This window comes from Heterocephalus glaber, unplaced genomic scaffold, assembly GCF_053883595.1.
Source record: "Heterocephalus glaber isolate CG9 unplaced genomic scaffold, H.glaber_assembly_v1.0 deba00001472, whole genome shotgun sequence".
NCBI classification, from domain to species: domain Eukaryota; kingdom Metazoa; phylum Chordata; class Mammalia; order Rodentia; family Bathyergidae; genus Heterocephalus; species Heterocephalus glaber.
In genome coordinates this window covers 68704219-68727921 of record NW_028258315.1, presented here as the reverse complement: position 1 = coordinate 68727921, position 23703 = coordinate 68704219, and the positions used below count along the sequence as shown (strand labels likewise).

At 33.1% G+C, this 23703-nt stretch overlaps 1 protein-coding gene across 48 annotated transcripts in view; it reads right to left on the bottom strand.

Moving 5' to 3' along the window:
• Positions 1-23703, bottom strand: part of Clasp2 (cytoplasmic linker associated protein 2) — a 216242-nt gene that overhangs the window by 61517 nt on the left and 131022 nt on the right. For 7 of the 48 annotated variants that reach the window (XM_087181378.1, XM_087181386.1, XM_087181382.1 and 4 more), the window contains 9 exons: positions 22353-22370; positions 20203-20304; positions 14712-14882; positions 11837-11944; positions 7703-7765; positions 6659-6765; positions 4770-4793; positions 3241-3482; positions 1971-2034 (listed from right to left, as the gene is read on the bottom strand). In XM_087181378.1, coding sequence (XP_087037504.1) covers positions 1971-2034; positions 3241-3482; positions 4770-4793; positions 6659-6765; positions 7703-7765; positions 11837-11944; positions 14712-14882; positions 20203-20304; positions 22353-22370 — 899 coding nt within the window. Of the gene's footprint in view, positions 1-1970; positions 2035-3240; positions 3483-4769; positions 4794-6658; positions 6766-7702; positions 7766-11836; positions 11945-14711; positions 14883-16954; positions 16982-20032; positions 20060-20202; positions 20305-22352; positions 22371-23703 lie in introns of all 48 variants that reach the window. The other 41 variants (XM_021238757.2, XM_087181377.1, XM_087181375.1 and 38 more) reach the window with 13 other exon arrangements.

Below are 23703 nucleotides of genomic sequence, written 5' to 3'. Positions count from 1 at the left end.
CCTACGAGATTAGTAAAGCAAACTTCTATGTGTGTTTGGGGGGTCCTGGAAACAATATCTGGTCCCTGGCCCTTTCCTCTCTGGCTGTTTCTTGATTTTCACTTTCTAGTAAGAAACTTTCCCTTGCCATGAGCTTCTGCCATGTTTCTGCTGTGCAGCCAGCTGATCATGGACTGAAATCTTTGAAGTTATGAGCCAAAATAAACCCTTTCTCCTTCAAATTGGCTATGTCTGGTATTTTGTCCAAGCAACAAAAAGCTAATGTAATTGCCAAACAAAAAAACAAACAAAAGCAAAAACTTTCCCAATATGTAAGAACTGCCTAAAAAAATCTAAACCCCAAACTAAGAAACAAAACCAGGTGGGTCAATAATAATTTTATGTTATTTAAAACCTTAAGAAGAAAAACTAGAAGTCACCTTTGGTGACTATACTTCACAGCAGAAATATAGCTGGTTTTCCACATCTATTAAGGGAGGCCAACATTTGTGTTCCATTTCAATTCCTTACCAATATCAAACTCAGCTTTCCTATTTGATCTTCTAAAATGTTTCTCTTTATCATTGCCTAGATCCAAGCATCCAACTACATTGCATTATTGCCCTAAAAAATGTAAAAAATTATGACCCAAGAAATAATTCAGCCTTGGTCTTATACTTTCCAACAGTGATGAATTGTATCACTTACTGAAGATATTTAATAACTGTATTTTTCAAAGTTGAACACAGTGTTAATTAAAATAGGCTCACTCAGATAACTATCTTGCCCCTTGGTTTATACTGGCAACTGATATCAAAGATAATTTATTCAAAATTGATAGACTCTTTATATTAAAGCAAGACTTTCAGCTGCAATTAATGATAGCAACATTGATATACAATGGTACAGTTATCTACATTATCAGTTTGACAATTATAAACTTTAAAAATTTTAGTTAATAAACTGCTTACCAAATGTATTTGTTTTTGTCTTTTAATGAGACCTTTTATCTTCAGATAAAAGAAATATACTTATGATAGAGAATAACCTTTGAAAAATATTGTTTTAATGTATAAGCAATTAAAAAAAATATGTACCTCACTGGATTTAAATCATTAGTTGGATTTTAATTTATTGTGGGATTTTAATTTCTTTAAATAGTGTCATAAATAATGAAAATACCAAAAAATGAGAAAATGATGTGTAGAAAAGTAAAATGGAAGTAGTTATTTTGTTTTAATAATATCTTCGCCACAACTCCCTCTCATTTAGGTTAGAAATTCTCCTGTAGCCACTTGAGTCCTAAAGGAAGATACAATAAATTTTACAGCTCCCAAACACACTGCTGGAAACAGAATAATTGAATTCATTTTTGTTACAGTATTACACATTGAGATAAACCAAAATTTACAGTATACATGCAATTATGCATAAGTACTTAAATATATTTGAACCAATATTAAAAACTAAACATTATTTTAATGAATGAAATGTTTCTTCTTTTATATTATTACCAAGGTCTGATTATAGGTGCATTTGATTCTTTTTTGTTATTTAATGGCAATTCTTTTCTACAAAACTGTTTTTCCAAGATAAAAATATATTTACATTAATGCTCTAATACTCACAGAAGGAAAACTGAATGAAATGTGAAACTTTTTCAACTTGTTTATTTATATCCTTTACAAATAATAAAATTCTTTAAATAATATAAAATATACTCACCCCTCACTAAATTATAAAAAGCTGTGCTTATAATTATACTCTTCAGTTTTCACTATCAGAAAATCTCGCTTTAGAGTACCATGAATGGCTATGAAAGAGCACTTTCTCAATTACATTTGATATCAGCCATTTAGGTTTAATTATGTTTGAAAATATTACTATAATTTTGGATCAATAGTACAATAAAAATGACTTGCAGCTTTCTCCTATTATTTTACTTATTTTGGGGCCATTTGGAGTAAATAATCATCCATACTAAAACATACCTTGCCATGAGGATCAGCAAACATTCTTGTGAAAATTTCACATAATCTTTTCAGTTCAACTCGACTGCCAAAAATAATAAGGTGGGTAATTAATATCTTGATGTAGGTTGGAGTCATTTAAAGGTAAGCTTACATATAATTACATTTCATTAACAATAATAACCACAACAACCAATCAGCCCTCAAAATTGAGAAATTTGTGGGATTTACTTGTTGTAAACTACACTATTACAAAGGTTGGAAGTTCGGAAAAGAAACACAATTGCATCCAGTAATGTAGCAGAACAGGAAAAATTTCTGAGGCAGTCCCAGTACACATATTTTATTCTTTTAAGTGTTCATATATTTTTTAAATTTTGCCACTTAGGATCTAAAATTTTTCTAAAGCTTATTCTGTCACTAAAATGATACACTGAACCTATCATTAAATTACTCCTGAGGAACCTAGATAATATTTTGATGATTTACTGCAGTGAGTCATGAAATGTGATATTGTGTACATGAAAATACATTAAGTAATTCATAAATATTTATTTTAAATTACATAATTGTAATACTTCCTAAAACAAATACACAGCAAATGTATTAAATCCTGATTTCACAGGTATCAAGTCAGAAAGTTGCCTTCTACCTTCCATCACACTCAAATCTATGAAATTATCTGAAGCTACGATTTTTAAAGGGGTCAGTTATAAAGGTTTAAACATTATATGGACAAGGGCAATGAATGAGATGGGAAAAAAGTTAAAGACATTGTAAAGGAAAGAAAACAGGTATCTCCCCTCCACCCCAGTACTGGTGATTAAACCCAGGGCCTTGCACACACTAGGCAACCGCTCTACCACTGAGCTATATTCCCAGAACTTATTATTTATGTTGATTTCTAAAATTAACAATATAGCCAGGGATTTAGCTCAGTGGTTTCGCTGCCTGCTGTGCAAGCACAAGGACCCGAGTTCGATCCCTAGTACAAAACAAACAAACAAACACAAAAACATAAAATTAACAATATTGTTCATTTTATAAAATAGTAATATTTTTAATATATAGTTTCATTTAAAAATGCTTCTTCAAATAAAGCAAGCAAATTAAAAACTGTTTCATAAACTATAAGACCTTTCTAAAGGAATGAGGCTTAGAAAAAAAGTTTAATGCAACCTCTGAATTTAGGATAAGTGTGTTTCTATACCATTATCTCTACAGTGTTATAGAAATAAAGCCAAAAAGTGCTAACCTGACAGAATAATTATTTTAAGACAACACGGCTCACCTTAATGTTCTCTGATTTTTTAGTAAGTTCTGTAGACCCAGGAGGCCCTCCTTTCTTTCTGACCAATTGGAACTAGCGCATCTATTGAGCACTTCTGCCACATCTTCTGTCTGCCTCATGTATGTAGGAATACTACCATTTCGAGAACTATAGGAGCGTTCTGAACAAGCACTGGAAGCATCACTGTTGGCATCATCATCTGAATGTACTCCATAGTCATATCTTCTTCGAGCAGGTTTTTTCTGTTATATATAAAGAATGTCATTAGCAGTAGCTAAAAAGATATTGATATTTCATAGTAACTATTGATCACAAAAGGACTGGTTTCTGTTTTAAAACCAGTACAAAGCATGCTGCTAATCCCTATAGTTATAAAATATCAACATTTAATTTTTGTTCAGGAAGCACATTTTAGAAGTTAGTAGAAGGTGAAATATTCTTTAACTACTAAGTGGTAGAGGAACAGTAAGACTACATGAAAGTTCAGATAACTAGAGTGGGAAATGTTAAAATATGTGGAGTTTTTTCCTTAATCTTCTTCATGGAAAACCAAGAGCTATTAGAATATAAAACTAACAGGAACTTACTAGAAATTCAACTTGGTAAGAAGAATATATTACCTTATTAGAGCAGGAGTACAATGGATCAGAAATGTGCATGTATTTCCACTATGTAAGTCTCACTTGTCCTGACTTTCCTAGTCTCTTTCCCAGTCTTTTACCTCCACTACCACTTGTCTTGCCATTCTTCCCTTGTATCCAACCCCATGTTTGAAGTGAAATATAAAGAATGATTGAGAAATTGTTCTGCTAACTGTTATTTTTAGGAGGCAAGATCCTTAAGGGTCTTCCATGTTTTCTCAATGTACCTATACCATCCACTTTAATATGAGAAAGCATATTCAGATTCCTTTCATTTCTTTACATCTAAGGTTTACAATTTAAGTTTTGTAACAGACAATTATACCTTGGATATGAAAAATGGGATGAGGGAGAATAAGTCATTTGAGATTTCCACTGGAAGAATGGAAACAAATCTATGTAATGTGATATTTGGATTTTGGCTGGTAAAGATATTTCAATAAAACATATTAAATACAGTAATTTAAAACACTTCCAAGTGACTATAGGTTCTCCACAGTCAAAAAATCAGAAATATGATTTGAACTTAAAATAGTTTTATAATGTTTCTAGCACTTGCTCCCCTCATTTGATGGAAGGACACCAACTTAATTTAGAAGGGAAATACTGTGATGTTTCCTGTGTTGGGGCCCAGGTTCAATTTTGTAATAAAGATTGCTGGAAATGATTTCATCTCATTTGAATTAGTAGTTGGGTTGAAAAAACTAGCAATCCCATAAGACCCTTTATTCAGGCAGTATCTCCCTCTTGATAATCACACTGTAGAAAAGCAGATGTATGTCTAAGGATTTTTACTACTCTAATTTTCATAGAAAATCATATCTTAAATTGATGAAATAAAGAAAAAAATTCATGTTATCATAAGACATCAGAAAATAATGTCTATACCTTAGTCCGTATGTCTCCTAAGAGCTGAGAGCAGTAAATGTTTAAAGAAAGAAATTGAAAATAATGAAGAACATTTTGCTAAACAGCACAGTGAAGTAGGCATTAACAATGCCCATGACCAGAAACATTAAGTTTTTAAACATATAAATACAAAATAACTGCTTATTAGCAGGCTATATCTTCAATCATATCAATATCCTTCAGATGAAATAGAAATATCTGAACTAAAAATATTACCATAACCAGTTTTCCCAAAGAATCTCAAATATTCTTCCTACTTGCATCCTTTTGTTATTTCCAAATTTAATTTTATTTCTCTAATTTTACCTAGGTTCAAATTAGGATTAACAGTGGGAAAATTTTTTTCTTACAAATTGATAGTTGCAATTGTTGTATCTGTGCTAGGCAAATAATGAAAAAAGAATAAATTACTGGGATTCATATTTTGGCCTTTGTTTCTGAAATATTCCTATATAATTCAAAAACATTATTTTAGTATTATAAGGGATAGTTCAAGAATAACCCATTCAATTTATAATATTTATATAAGCAGAAGTGAACTGGTAAATCATCCAATTAAAAAAACTAGAAAATATAGTTTGAGAATACAGAGATAAAGAATAGTAAATTTAAAATACCTATTAAATATCATCATAAAAAGATGTGATCAATATATCCTATGCTTAAGAGAACAAAATCCCTACTTTGTTATATTAGTTTATAAAAAAAAAAATCAAGCGGCTGAGATAAAGGGTAAAATTCAGCAATAATGACTATTAGAACTAAATAGGTAATGATATTCAATAAATTATGGGTGTTACTAACGAATTTTTTAAAAAAACTTGTCTTTCAAATCTATGGTAAAAAGGGGCCAGGGATTTAGCTCAGTGGCACTGTGCCTCCCTAGCAAGTGCAAGGTCCCGAGTTCGATCCCCAAGTACCAAAAAAACCAACAAAAAAAGAAACAAAAAACCTCCAAATCTATGGCAAAAAATTGCACTATGTCAACACTAGTTAAGATCTATTTTTAAAGACTTAATGTACATATATATTTATTTAAAACAAAGATGAGCCCTTTTGTCAGTTCTGGGTAAGAAACTGAGTAAGTTTGTATGAGGCCCTGGATTCAATCTCCAGCACCTCCCACCCCACCCTGGCAAAAAAGGAATTGAGTAAATGCTCCTCAAACATTAGATTAATACCATAATTCATAATTTAAAAGAGGAAATGTCATACTTAAGTGACTTGGGAAATTTGCCAAATAAATTATATATATCATTTCAAAAGAGTTTCCTTCATAATTTTAAGTGAGAAAAATAATAAACAGTGATATATGTATAGCACTCTTCTGACAAACTACCATGAATCTGTACAACTTGTTTTTAAACTTCACTGCTTATTGTGTCAGGCACAAATAATTAGGACGATATCTTGATTATAATTTGTCTTGAGGCTGTGCTTTCTCTTAGCTCAAAAAATACAAATAATCAGAAGACTAAACAAAATCAACACAAATCAAAATAATCCTTACATACTGAAGGTTAAATTAACCTTGCAATTACATGTTTACAAGTATATACAAGTATATCACTCTGTCTCATCTTACATTAAATATACTACAGTGCATAAAACACATTACCATATTAGACATGACTATTTATGCTTCTGACACTCATCAGGACTACTGACCCTGGCTTAAAGTTCTGACTAATTAGTAAGGATCAAGAGTTAATTATGCTGCTCTGCTTCTTACATTGTTCATATTTTTATCTTCCTGGATCAATCTAGAAGAACTTTCCTATCCCTTTCCCACACAGGTAGACTGGGCTTCTCATATACTGGTTTCATAAGTAGAACATGTATAAAAACAAGGAAATAGAGAAGAGTACCAAGGCATCTGCTACTGCTTCCTCCACGTCAGAACCTGTGTTCAGGACTCGCATGGCACTGACAGACGATGACAGTCGGCTTGACTGGCTGATCCCATACCCTGGACCTAATTCATCAAAAGAAGAAAAAAACTTTGAGGCAGGCATTATAATAGTGTTAGGCTGGGAAACTTTAAGACTCTTAAGGGGGGAAAAAAAACCAATGGGGCAAAGCATTTTAAAAGCAATATTGTTTTTTCTGGGCACACTGAGTTCTTGATCAAATAAAAGGGTAAAGGCAATTAAAATTATTGACAATGTATAGGAAATAAATTTAAAGAATAGTAACTCTTTATGTCCACAGGTAGAAATATGTATGGTTGGCAGAGTAAGGACTCAGACCTCTATACTATACCCCTGTAATTAATCCAGCTCTGTCAGTTCAGGCAAGTCTCTCCATATGGGTAAACTACAAAGAAATCCATGACAAAGATCAATCCTCAACCAATAATGGTCTGGGAGATCAGTGAAGTCACAACAGGAATGCACTAGGAAGAAAAGCTCCATTTATAATCTCCTCTTCAAGGTAGACTGATTTTATTCTATAATTAAGATCATTTGGTATCTGTTAAAGGGCTACTATGTGCCCAACATTCTGAGATATGTAAAGACAAACCAGAGATGAACTCTCCTTCAACTGCTTTGTATACCATCATTTACAATTAAAACACTTCATCCACCATTTTGGTTTTTTTTTTAAACATATAAACAAAGATGAAGTACATAAAGAACATAAAACAATTTTATATTTAAAAATGACATAACAGGTTACACAAAAAAAATGCCCATTTGCTAGTAAAAGAAATGCTAAGTAAGGTTGATAAAGTGGAAAACGTTACTTGCAGGAAAAGAAAAGAAAAGAAAACAAGTGATGTATGCTCCAACAAATTAAATTTAAATAAAAACAAACCAATTTAAAAAAATGAGTATTATTCTATGAAAACTGAAAAAAACAAAATCTGAGATGAACGCACAGATGATAGTGAAAATGTACTCATCCTTCACCTGAGGCCCCATACACATCAGGGGCGTAGAGGGCACCAGTAGATCGGGAATGGTGTCTGGAGGCTGGAATAACAGGACCATACAAACCTCATCTATTACCACAGAAACAAGGAATAGTGGCAGCACTACTGTCAGGCAAGGAGAGTTAGTTAATGCTGGTGTTATTCTTAATAGTTCATGATCAGAATATTGCCAAATATGGCAACTGAATATTAGCACTGCAAGATCATTCCTGACACACAGATATCAACTTACACCTAGGTGGACAGACATAGGCCTACAGGAGACGGAAAAAAAAAAAAGAAGAAGGAAAAAGAAGAAAGCAAGTATTCAAATGGAAGGAAATGTTGAAAATACAAGCATGAAAACAAAACAGACAAAAACAAAAACACTGTAGGTTAAAAAAAACCACTATGGTAACTAGTAGCTAATAATAATCTTATTTCCTTTAATCTCAACAACCAATGAAGCAGTTATTATAACTCAAATTTTAAAGGTCTAAATGTTTGTGTTCCCTCCCCATTGATACACTGAAAGCCTAATCCCCAACGTGATGGTACAGTATTAGGAGATGAGTGGGGCCTTGGTATCATAATAAAGGAGACTCCAGAGAAGTATTTAGTTCCTACTACCTGAGGACACAACCACAATCTTTGAACTGTGAAATAGGTCACCAGACACCAAATCTGTTGGTGCCCTACACTGTCTGGTCTCCAGAACTGTGAGAAATAAATGTCTGTCATTTATAAGTACCCAATCTCTGGTATTTGTTATAGCAGCCTGAATAGATTAAGACAGATGGGGAAATTAGAGCACAGAGGTAAGTTTATGTGATCAAAGCCACACTACTAGTAAGTGATACACTTCAGTATCTACTCTTTCAAGTCCTCTGTTCTTAAATAGTAAACATACCATACCTTCACATTATTCGTACAATAAACCTCCTTTATATTAACAAACATTTTTCATAATGGTTCACTGAATATAAGTTCTGCATTTAATAGCAGACTATTTAAATATCAAGGCACTTTTAAGTATGGAAAAACTCAGTAATTCTAAAACAAAACAAAAATCCTAAAAATTTATGATGTCTTCTTATATACTGCTTTTGAATCTAAATCTATCACATTTTGTGTTTTAGACCTTTTTGTGTGTGTGTGTGTTTTAGACTTTTTTTTTTTTTTTTTTGGGGTACCAGGGATCAAACTTGGGACCTTGTGCTTGCAAGGCAGGTGGCGGCACCACTGAGCTAAATCCCTAATCCTCGTGTTTTAGATCTTAAAATTCTGATTTTCCTAACACAATAAAGTTAATCTTATATAAAAACAATTAACTGGCAGGAAACATGCATTTTAATATTTAATGAAATATTTTAAAAGTTAGTCTTCAGATGTATTAATTAGAACAGATAAACATCTTTTATTACACAAATCACTTTGTTACAGGGAAACCTTAATGAACAGGAAAATAATAAAAAAGATTGAAAGAAAGACTAAACAGAGAATGCTACAGAAAAAGGTTAATAAATCCTGAAAGGTGATTAGTATTATTTAAAAAAATGCTAGTATATATAATTAGTTTTAATTTAACAGAAATAATTTTGAAAATGGTAAGAAAGCTTTGAGCAAATCTGAAAATGCCTACTGGGTGGAAATCTTTGAAGGGACCAGTATTTATCTGTGATTGAGGCACCATGCATGTGTTTATACCAAAGTGAGCTATAAAAAAGAAATCTCAGTTCCAGAAATAAATGGAAATCAAGGATAAATGTTCCAGACAAGTCCAACTTTGCTCAGCTCTGATTTCTTTCTGAAATTTTATGGCCCTCACAAATGGCCTGTGACACAAGTGCATGTATAACAAGCTACAGGATTCAGTGCTATCAATATTCAAAGTCACAGGTGACAAAAAGATCCCACCACATAGGCACATATGGTAAGGACTGCAGACTGCAGGGAAATGTAGCCAAAAAGTGGGAATGGTGAGGACCATTTAATCTCTGGGTATGCAGCTCTTCATCCCTGTGAAACAAAGAGGGCTAATCTGATGTCTTGGCTACCCCAGTATCTGCATGTAAATAAAAAGACTATAAAAATTAATTCTGCAAATTGACCAAGGGGTTGGAAAAAATTAAACACTGCATGATTAAAAGGCTTAATCATCTTTAGTTCAAACAGAAAGTTTTACAAGAATCAATAAAACTGCTTCCCTTAATAATAAAAGTTTAATTATTTTAATTATAAAACAGAAGCTTTCAAATTAATCTAGAAGTTCAATGGCTAGATGTCCTCTTTTTGAAATGTAGCTTATTACCAATGCTTAAAGTAGTTAGTAGTTGATTATAAATTTCTTCTAATCTCTTACTAAGGTACAGGTTTAAAAGAAGAAACACATTTTGGTTTCTTCTTGATGTTTTCCATTAAATCTCTGTGATGTTAGTATTATATAAATGCAGGTGTTATACCATTAACAAAATCTGAGATCTGTGTCACTACAGTGTAAGTGACTAGGGCTTGGGGTGAGGAGAGAGAAGGACAGTAGCAGCAGCAGTGGTGGTGGCACAATGATGACCATAAAGACCATGGTAACTGAATGCTGTGTGCCAAGTACTGCCCTGAGGGTTTTTTCATGTATTTTCTCATTTATAGAGTCTTTCAAACAATCCTATAATATACATAATATCTTTGTTTACAGATAAGGAAACTATTTGCAGCATTTTTGTTTTACAGATAAGGAAAACAGGCATAGAAAGGTTGAACAGCTGGAATATGAACCCAAGCCATCTGACCCTAAGAGGTATGTTCTTGAACTACCACATGTGTTCCTTCAACTCCTCAACATGGCACGTTTATTGTACATAAATGTAGGATGATTTCAGCTCTTTAAATATATATACATGAGGATGAACCACGTACGCACACATGCTTATGCACATACACCTACACCGACATTCTATAGGCTAAAATATCTCTGGCAAAGCATCTGTCACAGTTGGCCTTAGTGATGCAGAAGGATTCTTATCTTGGCACCTTCCCACAGGGAAAGAGAAACTGAGTCTCTCTGAAATCTGAGGCTAGAACATAAAGGAGGGTTGAGGATATCACTGTATATCCCTAGCTAGAAGGTCAGTACAGGACAGCCCTGTGATACATCTGTGCCCAATGGCCCAGAGATTTAGAAGGTAACCACTAGAAATTCTATACTAACATGTCTCAGGAAATAAGAATTCCAACAGACAACTAATAGAACTGTATTCTACTAAATCATCCCAAACTCTTGAAGAGTCAACACTGGTTAAAATATTGGAAGATCATGAAGACATTCTAGAGATTCTCAATGTAAAAAATTATGCCTTCCCAGTTCTCCTAAAAATATTAATGGTCTAAAAAAATCATTTAATATTTTTATAATTGAGATAAATTTAGTATTATAATCAAGGTTATAACACAAGCTCTATAATCAGGAACACAAATTTTAACAGCCCCAACATGATGTAAGCTAATAGATGGGAAATGACTGTAAACTGTAAAAATACTATAAAAATGTTAATCCTTTCCATTAACAAGTATTTCACATATTGTTATGTAGGCTCTTTGTAGTAACCTGTATTAAATGATCTAAGTTGAAAAGTCATTATTTCTGATGAAAAGGACAAAAGTTATTTTATAAAACTAGTCCATATTTTACTTGACAGTAAATATTTAAAGAAAAATTATAAATTCTATAAGTTTATTTGTTAAGAAAAAAAAGTGAAGGGCTGGGGATTTAGCTCAGTGGTTTCACTGCCTGCTGTGCAAGTGCAAGGACCTGAGTTTGATCCCTGGTACCAAAAAAAAAAGAAAGAAAAAGAAAAAGAAAAAAAGTGAAATCAATACTCTGAAATTTAGATTTCTGTGACAGTTATTTGATTATGAAAGCAATTCATTTATATAAAGACCAATTTGCTTATTTAAGATAGTAAGGTCAAATGCATTTTTTAAGCATACAATTTCCTTCTGATGCCTTCCTCAAAATGACAGAATGACAAGACCAAAGATACCCTTGAAGAATGCTAAATTCCAGACACCCTGAGGTTACTGAATGGTGCAAACTCAAGGAGAAAGTAATGCACTTCACACCTCCCCAAATACTTACCAAGGGGCTGAAAAGAACGAACAGGACTTGTGTCCCGGCTGCTCTCCCTACTAGCTTCCCGGCTGCAACCTTGACTCACACTTGGTCGAGGTATACGACTGCTTCGGGCTGGCATAAATCAACACCAGCATAGCAGGGAAGAAAACAGAAGACACAGTTTACGTTATTTTAAAATTTTGGTTTTATTTTGCTTTCTTTTTTGGGGGTACAGGGGATCAAACTCAGGACCTTGCGCTTGCAAGGCAGGTGGCAGCACCACTGAGCTAAATCCCCAGCCCAAAGATTTTTCTTTCTTTCTTTTTTTTTTTTTTCGGTACCAGGAATCGAACTCAGAGACTCATGCTTGCTAGGCAGACACTGCATTTATTTTGCTTTCTTAAGAAATGATTGGTAATTTAAATTTTTTTTAAGGTTGAAAAGAAACTACTCTTGATGAAACATTAGCAGGAATACAGCTACATTTCTTGAATATAGTCTGTTTGCTAGTTTTTATGAGATTGGGAGGGTAAAACAGTATCTTACTAAAATGAAGCAAATAAAAAGATTTAAAATATTATACAACATATACTGTAGAACTCAATTTTTCCTTTTGTTGAATGAATTATAGATTTCTATTATTTTTTTGTATCTTAGGCCAAAACTAATTAACTAATTATTATTTATTTTTGAGACAAAGTCTCACTACGTAGTTCAGGCTGGCCTCAAACTCAGAGATACTCCTGCCTCAGCCTCCCAGTGTTGGTATAACAAGTATGTGCCACCACACCCAGCTCAAAAATATCTTATTTTTAATATAGAAAAAAATTTAATTGTGAAATAGGAAGAAACTATTCAAAAGGCAAGAGAAACTAGGGAGGGGAGAGGGAAACGAAGGAAGGGAAAAGAAAAAAAAAGGAAGGGAAAAGAAAAGAAGGATGAAATGGAAACAAAGCTTTGCAATTAAGGAGGGGACAAAGGGTTGAAGGGGGGAATGAGACAAAAAGAGGAATCAAGATACATCATGCACAGGTACAAATTCCTTATGATGAATGTGATCATTATGAATATCTAAAATATATCAATAAAATTAATTTAAAAAATCTATACATGTCAAATAGCAACCTGAAGTATAATGTCCATTCTTTTCAGTTCATAATAAATGAACCAATGCTTTCAATTCCCACGTTTTTTCTCATCCATCACAAATTTTAAAAATACAAATATCGATATAAATGAGCAAACAACAGAAAATCTAGGAGTGAAGATTGACTAAAAGTGGAGTAGAGAATTTTAAAACAATGTCTGGAAGACAAAAAGAAGCAAATCAGCCTGAAAATTCCAGAGGCTTGGGACAAATATCAGGTACACTGTAAGTAAAAATTGCTGCTAAGCATAATTCAAAGTCTATAGGCCTAAAAGAAGTCTGTGACATCTATTGAATAAAGACATTCGGAGACAACTAAGGCTTCAAGAAATTGCCTTCTACATACAATTCCTATTTTTTTTGAGAATATGTACGACACAAAGAAAAAAGAGACCACTCAGAGAAGAGTATATTCAATCTAGGAAAGAAGTTAATGTGAACCCTAAAATGACAGCTGAGCAAGAGGGCAGAAATTAATCCAGAGTGCTGGAAACAAACAAAATCTCCAGAAAATACAGAACTCCACATAATACTAAGTACCACTGACAGGACAATAATACCAGATGACCTAAAAAGACATTGTTCTTCTACAGACTATTTAAAAAGAAATAGAAATGCTGACAAGGTTTATACAATATAGGAAAGTCATTTTCTAAATACAAAGCAAACCAAAATGTGGCATAACTTTACATAACTGCCAGGACTGTAAGAAAAGATTACTCATTTTTATATACATAATAAGAACATTCTCTTCAAGTGATCTCTAACACTGAACACTCAAGTTATCTTTGAGAGAAAATGAGGTCACAGCATATTCTATGTCTTGGCAGCAAACAACATTTATTTACTCATAACACAGCAAATGTTACTTATAGCTTTTCAACTTTTAAAGTCAATTTACAGAACAAGTAGCTAAGACTTGACTGAAAATTCTGAAGAGAATGCATGTGTAAACTTTAGCAACGCTAAAACAAAGCTGATAATGCTAAGAAAAGAGAGTGAAGGGAAAGGCAAGGGAGTTCAGATACTGCTTGAAGTTGATGAAAAAAAAATAGAAACAAGAGGATATTCTTTATACAGGTAATCTACAAAAGACTTTAAAAACAATGAAAAACAAATGATTTAAAAAGAAGTTGCAGTAATCAGATTTCTGCTCTGAGACCAACAGATCAAATAATAGCTACCCTATGGACAAAGTGAGTAACATGATTGGTAAAACAGGAAGGAGGGAAAATACATAAAAAGCCAGACAGCAGATTCTGGATCTATGAAGATAATGCTCATCAATCAACTCCAAAGGCTACACAACCTCTAAATATTTCAGTTAAAAGAGCCAATGAATCCCTTTTTACTGTTCAAGATGGCTTCAATTGTTAACTTTTGTTACCTGAAATGGAAAGTATCCTAGTCAATACAAAGAGAATATGGAAGTTTATTAATATTTAAATAAGTATGATCTATAATACAAACATGAAATATAAGCAGTTTATATACACACTGATATACATATATGTACATAAATGTGTCTAATATGTTGTAAATTCTATAATAATCCTGTGCTTTAAAATATTAGATACTATTTTTAAAAGTTATAAATTACACTTTGAAGATTCCACTCAACCTATACTATTCTTCAATTCTTAATGAAGTTTTGTTTTCCTCTAACTTATAAGTGACTAATTATATTCTAAAGTCATCAATATTTCCAAAGAAAAGAAATAAAAGTCACAATTCTCACATACAAAATCTTACCCACTGAAAGCCTAGATGGACTAGCTTCTCTGCTACAGCCTTGGCTCCGTGGTATCTTGCTCCTTTTTTGTGCTGAGGCTGAACTGACCAGTACTCTTTGAACCCCGGAGCTCACAGTAGAGAGGGCTGTTGTGGTCAGAACTCTTCCTGGAGACCCAGACCGGCTGCCAGCTAAACATCAAACACATACAAATATTAAGATATGAACACCAAGAGAACTTGTTCAAAGGATAAAAAGTCAAGAAATATATTTGAGAAATCTGTGATTAAGTATAGATTTCTAAGTGAGTATTTTAACAAAATTGGGTCAGCTGAAAAAGGAACTTGTTTTTGCTATTTGTCTTCAAATAGCAAAGTGCTCTAGAGTGGCCACATTCTAAGGCCAAATACCGATTGTGGAACAGGACCAAGGGGCAAATGTGAAAGATGTCAGAGGAGATGTGGTCAGGTAGACAGGAGAAATTCAACAAAAATCACATAAATTAATAAAGTGTTTTTTTTTTTTTAACCAATAACACAGTTTTAAATTAGAAATGCATGAGTTAACTTTTAAGAGGTAAGTTTCCTAGTCAGTCAGAGCACTTTACTCTGAACAGGAAAATGGACTAGACAATATAATTTAACTCTAGATTCTGAATGGACACATTATAGAAAAATTGAACTTAAACAAATCTTCATGGAACAACCTTTTACCTTCATTGGGTACCACTTCTCATGCTGTACAATCTCACTCAATCATGATTCATTTCCACATCAGATTAAAGACTCAAATGCCAAAGGGAACAAGCATGGAATGTTAAAAAAAACGGAAAAAAGGTGTACAGAGTAAATGCAGGGAGTGTTAAGAGGACCAGGATCTACTGGAGTGCCTGTTCTTTGCTAAGGGGGAGCTGAATTTTAGTTCTAGCCAGCTCTGTCTTGAGGTAATACTGCCTCAGTCTTGGAATCTTTAAAAAATAAAAGGTTTGAAATTTCCTGATTTTGATCATGTTGTACACATCAAACAATCAATACATTAATGGAACAGGCTGGATGTAGTCCACAGGTTGCTGATCTGTGACTCTTGCTATCAGTTTTTTTGGCATGGTCTTATTGAGTACAATTTATATTCCTGCTTCATTCTAAAACTTTACCAGCACACAAAATGAAACTTATCTCCCACTTGTGATAGCAATATTGTAAAACAATGCAGTATTTCCAGTAAAACTAATAATTTACTATTTGAGTAGAGGGTCTACTTTAAAATGACTGTTCATTTGAATGTTGCATGTTTCAAGTGAAGAATCTTCAAATCTGGTTTCTTTATTTATAACCTTAAGGATAGTTATAAGGCATCTGTTTTCTCCATGCAGTATCTAAACTAAACATAAACACCAAAAACATCGAAATACCCAACATGCCACAAACTCACAATGCAAGATAGGCCGATGGAATATTTTATGGGAACACTTGCAACAATATAAAAAGTATAAATAATGAACTGAGCACATACAGTTATGGTATTCTGTTAAAACCAATATAAATTTGGGGAGGTGGAGGTGTTGGTAGGAGATAACTGGAGGATTCCTTGAAACGTGGGTCTATTCAGCAGATAGGAAAAAAATGCAGTTTAGAAGCAAAACAGCTGCTCTGTCTGCTCTAGATTTACTGACTTTATGAAATCTATTCATACTTTAAATTCATCTCTCCCAGGAAATAATATTGGCAGTGTACCTGTTGCTTCAACCATTACCCTCTCTTTTCCAATACCCCATGACCCCCACCAAGACTGTGATATTTCCAGTGCCTATGACTCATTGGAATTATTTAAACTTAGAAGAAAATACCAAAGCTGTTTTCTCTAGTAAAGAGCAACCAAGGCTAATTATTTCCTTTAGGAAAACCACAGAGTTGTTGAAAAAGGGTATGATACACCCTAGGAATAGCAGAACTTGAAATTGGACACCTATTTTTTCTTGTGCTACCTACAAACTACCATTTTATACTTTTTATGACATTTCAAAGCATTATCAAAGGTCCTTTTCTTTTGAATGCTTGTATCTGTAGGTTCAACTTGGGTAATTTTTAAAATGCAGAGTTCTGTTAATACAAAGAAAAATCACAATTGGCAATATTTGCCACAATAAAATTATAGAAAGATGGAATATTGTATGTTAAGAGTTTCTGCTGAATAGAACCCATTTTTGGCAATGATAATATGTGATCAAACAATAGATGCATACATAAAGTCTATAGATTCTTACCACCAATGGTATTAGCAGATTGTGATCCTGAACAAGTGTAAAGGCAGAATTAGGGTAAGGGTTATAATCCATGAAGAGGGAAAAAGCAGTTTAAAAATGGATGGCAGATGAAAATAAGAAAGCTTTAGTCAGTTCTCACAGAAAAAAAAAAAAATCCCTAATGAAAAAAAAGTAAACCTTAAAAAATTCCAAAGCACAGATGTCTGTAACAAAAGCAGTACATTTAGTAGTTTTCACAGCTGATAAACAGAAACCAGACACTCATGTACAAAGCAGATGAAATGAAGCTGCAAAAGTAAATGCAAATTTTTTCAGCTTTTCTATTATCAGTAACCCAAAATTTAAATAATTAAATGTTTAAGTTCTTACTATTTAAACATTTAATTCAAAACTAGATGTAAAGAACAACTACAGCATCTTATAGCTGAAGAAGAATTAGATGAAAAAAGCTACGTTTCATCTTAAGATTCACAGAAAAAAAATAAGGTGAGAGGAGGGAGACAGTTTCTGACAGGCCGTACGATCTGTACGCAACCAGTCACTACTAACGAAAAGGGACACAATTCTTTTATAAATATAACCTAGACATCTCTCCATTGGGTATGCTTTCATTTGATTAGCTATCAGACACACCTGCTTTGATCCAAGAGATTTTTTTCTAAATGATGATACAAAAACACATGGAAAGACCATGCAAACCCTAATTACTTTATGACAAAGTGAAGATGGAGATTACTGTAATATTTCTGTGCAAATATGTGGTAAAGAAACTTGCATACAAATTACATATCTTTTTTCCAACAAAAGAATTTGGAATGGAACATATAATCACTCAAATCAGCAAGCAAGCAAACAAAAACTCTCCAGTATAATTTTATTCCTAAGTGATTTTACAGTGAGACAGTTTTCTGATCTTCAAAGTTCTACCAGGTCTCAAAAGCCAATCATTATGTTCTTACATTTTAGGAGAGGATTTGGTGTATTGTGGGATGGATTTCAAGGTAAGAACCAAATGCAAATAATAATTATTGTATATTCTAGTGAAGTGATCTGAAATTACAATATTCTCAAAAAGGAGGTCCCTCAAGTAACATTTTGAAAAACCAATGAGCTCTTTGCCAAAGGGCTGGGAATGTAGCTCAGCCATAGAGCACTTGTCTAGCATGCACCAAGTCCTGGGTTTCAGCCCCAGCACAGTAAAAGGAAAAACAAAAACAAAAACAAAACAAAAAATAAGCCTTTGCCAAGAGGTCAGCCTTAGTATTATTTTAGAAGATAACTAGTATCTCACAATTAAGTTTATCCTTAAATCCTGGTGATGGACAGTTTCTGGCTATTCTCCTTATTTAATTTTATGCTTTAAATTTCTTAACTTCACCATGACTTATTTGTTTATTGAAGGCAGTAGGAAAAACAAAAGCAGTATAAAGTTCAGTTGATACCTGATTAATAATGAGGACAATTTTATTAGCTAACATACAGAGTGCGTACTTTGAGCCAGACACTTTTAAAATTGTATTAAATATGCTATATCATTTAATCTTCATAATAATCTTACAAGGTACATGCTACTATATTCTTCATTTTACAGGTAAGCATACAGACATAAAGTAACTTTAGTTTAGAAAAGCCAGGACTCCAACCTGGGCAGTATGGATCCAAAGTCTCTGATTTTTTTTTTTGGTGGTGGTGGGGGGAGGGTGCTAGGGATTGAACTGGACCCAGGGCCTCATACATGCTAAGCAAGCATGCTACCACTGAGCTATATCCCTATCCCCAAAGTCCATGATCTCAACCAGTACTTCTTAAATGTCACTATGACACAAATCACCTGGTGACCTTGTTAAATATTGGATTCAGCAGATCTGTGGCGGTATGTGAGCGTTTGTGTTTCTAACTAGTTCACAGGTGATCCGGATACTGGTCTGGAGTGCACATATGGAGAAGTAAGGCACACACAGAGAAGAAAGAATATGCTACAGTGTAAAAGATTAATGCACTGTATAAACCATTCTAGAAATATATACAGAATCAGGGGAGAATGTGATACGAATTCTTCACTTGGCTGAGAAAATTCCTTGCCTAGAGGACATTTGTTACTCTGTAAATAACCCTCAATTTGAAAACCAGGTTTACTGAGTATTTCTCCTTATTTTTAAGATTTTTGATGAGTGCTCCCTTTGTTATTCTGTCTAGATATTCAGACTTTGGAAAGAAGAGAACCTCTTAGGCATGCCACATATAACTATCACTGTACTATCTCCAAGCTTTGCTTTTTCCTGATTCCCAATTCCAGGAATCAGGTTAAAAAACCAGACAAATAAAACATCTATATCCTCATAAATCATCTAAATATTAGTGGGAGGCAGTCAAATCAATTTCATTCCAAAATAGCCAAGTACACAGAGTAACCCTCAAAATTACTTTGCTAGAAAAATTCCTGATGTTAGAGATAAATGCTATTGAAAATCTCTTGGTAAAGAAGGAATGGGAGCAAACTGCTTTTAATTAATGTCTTAAATGTGTATGTTGCTATGTTGGAACATATAGAAATAGAACATTCATTTTACCAGGACCCCAAAATGGTGCTTTTTTCCTTTTTTTATGAGTTCCTCAGTTTCCAACAAACTAGCAAAAGCATAAATCTTAAATTTATCAAGGAATACAGAGACTTGGTTATCTCAGGTTTTTAAAAAATCGCTATAAATCTTTCCAAAAATGCTAACCAAAAAATAAGTATTCTAAGAATAGATTTTGGGGTAAGAAGATAAAAAATATCTATCTTTGAAAAGCATTAGCTAGATGTAAACAGATTCTGATGCTAATATATTGCAATGATTTTGCCTTTAAAAGGTAATTTTCCACATTTGCAAGTTTCTGAGTAGAATGTGAAAATCTAATGCTAAGGATATTTGTGCTAAAGTATCTCCATGCAAAAGTTTATATAACAGATGAAGCTTTTCTTTCTAAGTGGTAGATATCAATGATGCAGCCCTAACAACACAAAGACAAGACGACACCCACTCAAAAAATTCCAAAACATGCACAAAAACTGACCCCAAACATTGAAAAAAATACCTTCATTTTTGTCAGGTGATGATGAACCTGAAGTACAGAACGAGAACTCAGTATGTTGCTTATCTTTTCTGAAATTCGTCCACTGGTCATCTCCTACTACAGTCATTTGCAAGCAACACATTTATTCTAACATATTCACAAATACAGGGGGATTAATAAGCAGTACATACGCTGTGACTGAGACACCATTTTTGTTCGACTTCTTCCTCTAGAATCAGTCTTGGCATTTCCCATGCCAGTAAGAGGTGCTGAAAGCTTTGCTCTCACCCGGCCTGAGGAATAAAATATTTATAGAATTAAAAACTTTAAAAAGTAATAGTATTAAGGGAGAAAGTCCATTTTCAAGCATTGTTAAATTCTGTAACGATGTAATCATCACCCACAGGTTATATTTTCTTAAAATTTTAAAAATATAAATTGGAAAAAAAAATCTGGGTTTGTTTTTGAACACGATCTAGGTATGCTGTTCATGCTGGTCCACATATAGGCTAAACTAATCCTCCTGCCTCAGCCTCTCACCTACTTGGCTCAACAGGTGCATACCATCATACCTGGCTTCATACTGCTTTTTATGTGTTGTACTGCAAACTAACTTTCTTTAAAGGGTAAGAATAAACTCAAACTAGAAGATTTTCAAATCTTTGAGAGTTTTATATCAATTAGCCCAGTAGTCATAATTAAGATAATTACTATAGATATGTCCCTTGTTGCTTAATTGGTAGTTGTAATTCTAAAATTCAGTTTCCAGGAAATTTAGATTATTCTCAAATTTACCCTATAGTTTTACATATGAGCCTAACCTTAAAAACAATGATCCAAACAGTCCTTTGGGGTGAAAATGTATTTCTAAAGGGATATCCAGGAAGATACACTACTGGCAAAATATTTAATCTTTCTTATATCAGATTATTCCAGGTGTATATTGATATATTTACTACTTTCTAACCAGTTTCATTTAGAAAATGATTTGAGGAAATACATATCACATAAAAATTTGCCTTTTCCTTACTATATTTCTTATCAAAGTACTCAAGCTGCCATTAATAAAAAGCAATGATGATGAAATATATTACTAGCAGGTACTTTGGTGTTCTCAAGCAATGGTCTTGATCAAATTAGACCAATACCAAACATATTCAAAAGGAAGGCTCAGAATCCTTTTTAATTAAAAGGAACAATTTGTAAGGAATACATAAAATTCTGGCTAGCCTGATACAGCCATATTAATATACTACAGACTAGGAATAAATTTAAAAATTAAGAATGAGACAAAATAAGAGCGTAACAAAAACCAGAAATAAAACAGAGGCAAAACCAGAAGCATAATTGGTAGAATTCTAGCATTTCACCAATTTCAAGGGCCCTAATGAGTCCATATTCCAGGCCTCTTAGGCTTTTACAGAGTCTATTTTGAGTAGGATATAATATCTTCACAACCAAGAATTGAAATTAGGATATAAGTATTCTGAAAGTAATGTTTTAAATTACAAAATGCTTAAATAAGCTGTCATTAGTGGCCACAATGTCAGAAGTCATGTTTCTATAAAGTATTCCAGTTCAAAACAAAATATAAAGTATTTAAAATATACCAAAGTATATATAAGTCAAAACAGTTTAAACCTACTTGTTTCTATACACAAGAAAATGTCATCTATGTAAAAGTTAGAGAAAAAATGTATTCTAAAACAAAGGCTTTTTAATAAGACAGTCTTCAGATAGGATAAATACAAAAAGTGATTTTCCTTTGTACAAATTTAAATGGGACAAGTAATTATTTTTAAGGTGAACTCAGTAAAAGACATGCAGCAACTCAGCTGTAATCTCAAATTCAGTTTCAGTGAATAGCCAATGTCCCAACAACTGATGTAAAAATTAAAGGTACACTTCAAAGTGGACTAAATAAAAGCATTTAAACTCAAATGGCACATGCTCCTGCAAAGTAGAAATGAATTCGTATACACTGAAAAAAACCACACACACAAAATCAAAAGAAGTGTTTAAATAACATTACTGAAAAATGAAATTATGTCCTCTGTGTTAGATATTATTAAACATGTTAAGAAGGTATGTTTTTCAGCATGAAATGATCCAAGACACAATGCAAAACTGCAGGATGAAGAATTAGGAAAAAAAAATTCACACATACAATGAATATAACCAAATGTAGAATAAACACAACCAAATGCAGAATGTAGAAGCTACCACCACTGGCAAATTATAAAAATTTGCAAACAAATTAGCCCATTTTAGTTTTAATTCCTACCAATGAAAATAGTAATATAGAAGTATTTGTGTTACTAACAAAATGTGTAATTCTTACCATCTTCAGAGGCTGTTCCTAAATAAGAGAAATAAAACAAAATTTCAACAAATTGTGCCCATGCTGCTACCTTCAACACCCACCCAAGAGTAAGACAAAAAGGTGAGAACAAAAAAATAACTTCTAGTCTGATAGACTGAAATTACATTAAATTTCAATAAATTAAATTAAATTTCATTAATGATATTAAATTTCATTCTGAGAAAAAATTTGGGATACCTGACTCACAACACCTGCAAGGAGTTGAAATTAGACAACAGAAAATGCTATAATGAACACTTCTATATTTCATCCTTAAATTCTGAAATAGTGAAATTATTTACTCAAGAAAGATATATTTCTATAATTACTCTTCTTTATGCAAATAAAGATTTTTAGATATTTTTCTAGAGTAGGAATGGTTTCAGTGTATTTTCAAAAGGTAGCTCATAAAAGAAGTATTAAAAACTGACATTACGCCGCCTGCCTTGCAAGTGCAACAACCCAAGTTCGATCCCCAGTACCAAAAAAACAAAAAAACTGACAAATAATGGAAGTAAAATCCATGGCCTAGGCCTCATTTGCCCAGAATTTTCAAAGTATACACAAAGCCAAAGACCCATCAATCCAACCCATCAGTTATTTCCTCAACATTCATGATTACTCCCTAAAAGGTCAGTGAAATCTACCAAAAAGGCCCAAGAACCAACATCATAACTCACTGCTCAGAAAGGGCTATAATGTACATGTCTCTGTGTGTACTTTTTAAAAACTGAACATCAGTGGAATGCACATCATATAACAGATGTGACTCCTCAAATAGGTTATTTCTGATCCAAACAAGAAAATGTTGATTGAAAGCAATAAAAAATTTTCTAAAGGCTCCATGAATATCAATGCTAGAAGCAATATCTGAAGTTTTGATAAAAAGAAAGCATTCCTCTAACCCCTTTGGTGGTACTGGAATTGAACCCAGGCCCTTTGCACTAAGCTACATCCCCAGTCCTTCTTTGGTTTTTATTTTTTTTATATTTTATTTTTTGAAACAGGATCTTGCTATGTAGTACAGGCTAGCCTTGAGCTCACTATGTACTCCAGACTGGCCTGGAACTCAAGGTCGATCCTCCTGCCTCAGCCTCCCAAGTGCTTGGATTATAGGCACAGGCCACCATGCCTGGCTAAGAAACCATTTCTTGATAGCTGATATGTAATAATTTTTTATTAATGAGATACTTTAATCATACAACAAAGGAGAGGTTATATTCTTGTACCCAACCCAAGATCAAATAAACGTTCCACTTCATTAAAATAGAAAATATAGGGGCCGGGGATTTAGCTCAGTGGTTCTGCTGCCTGCCTTGCAAGCACAAGG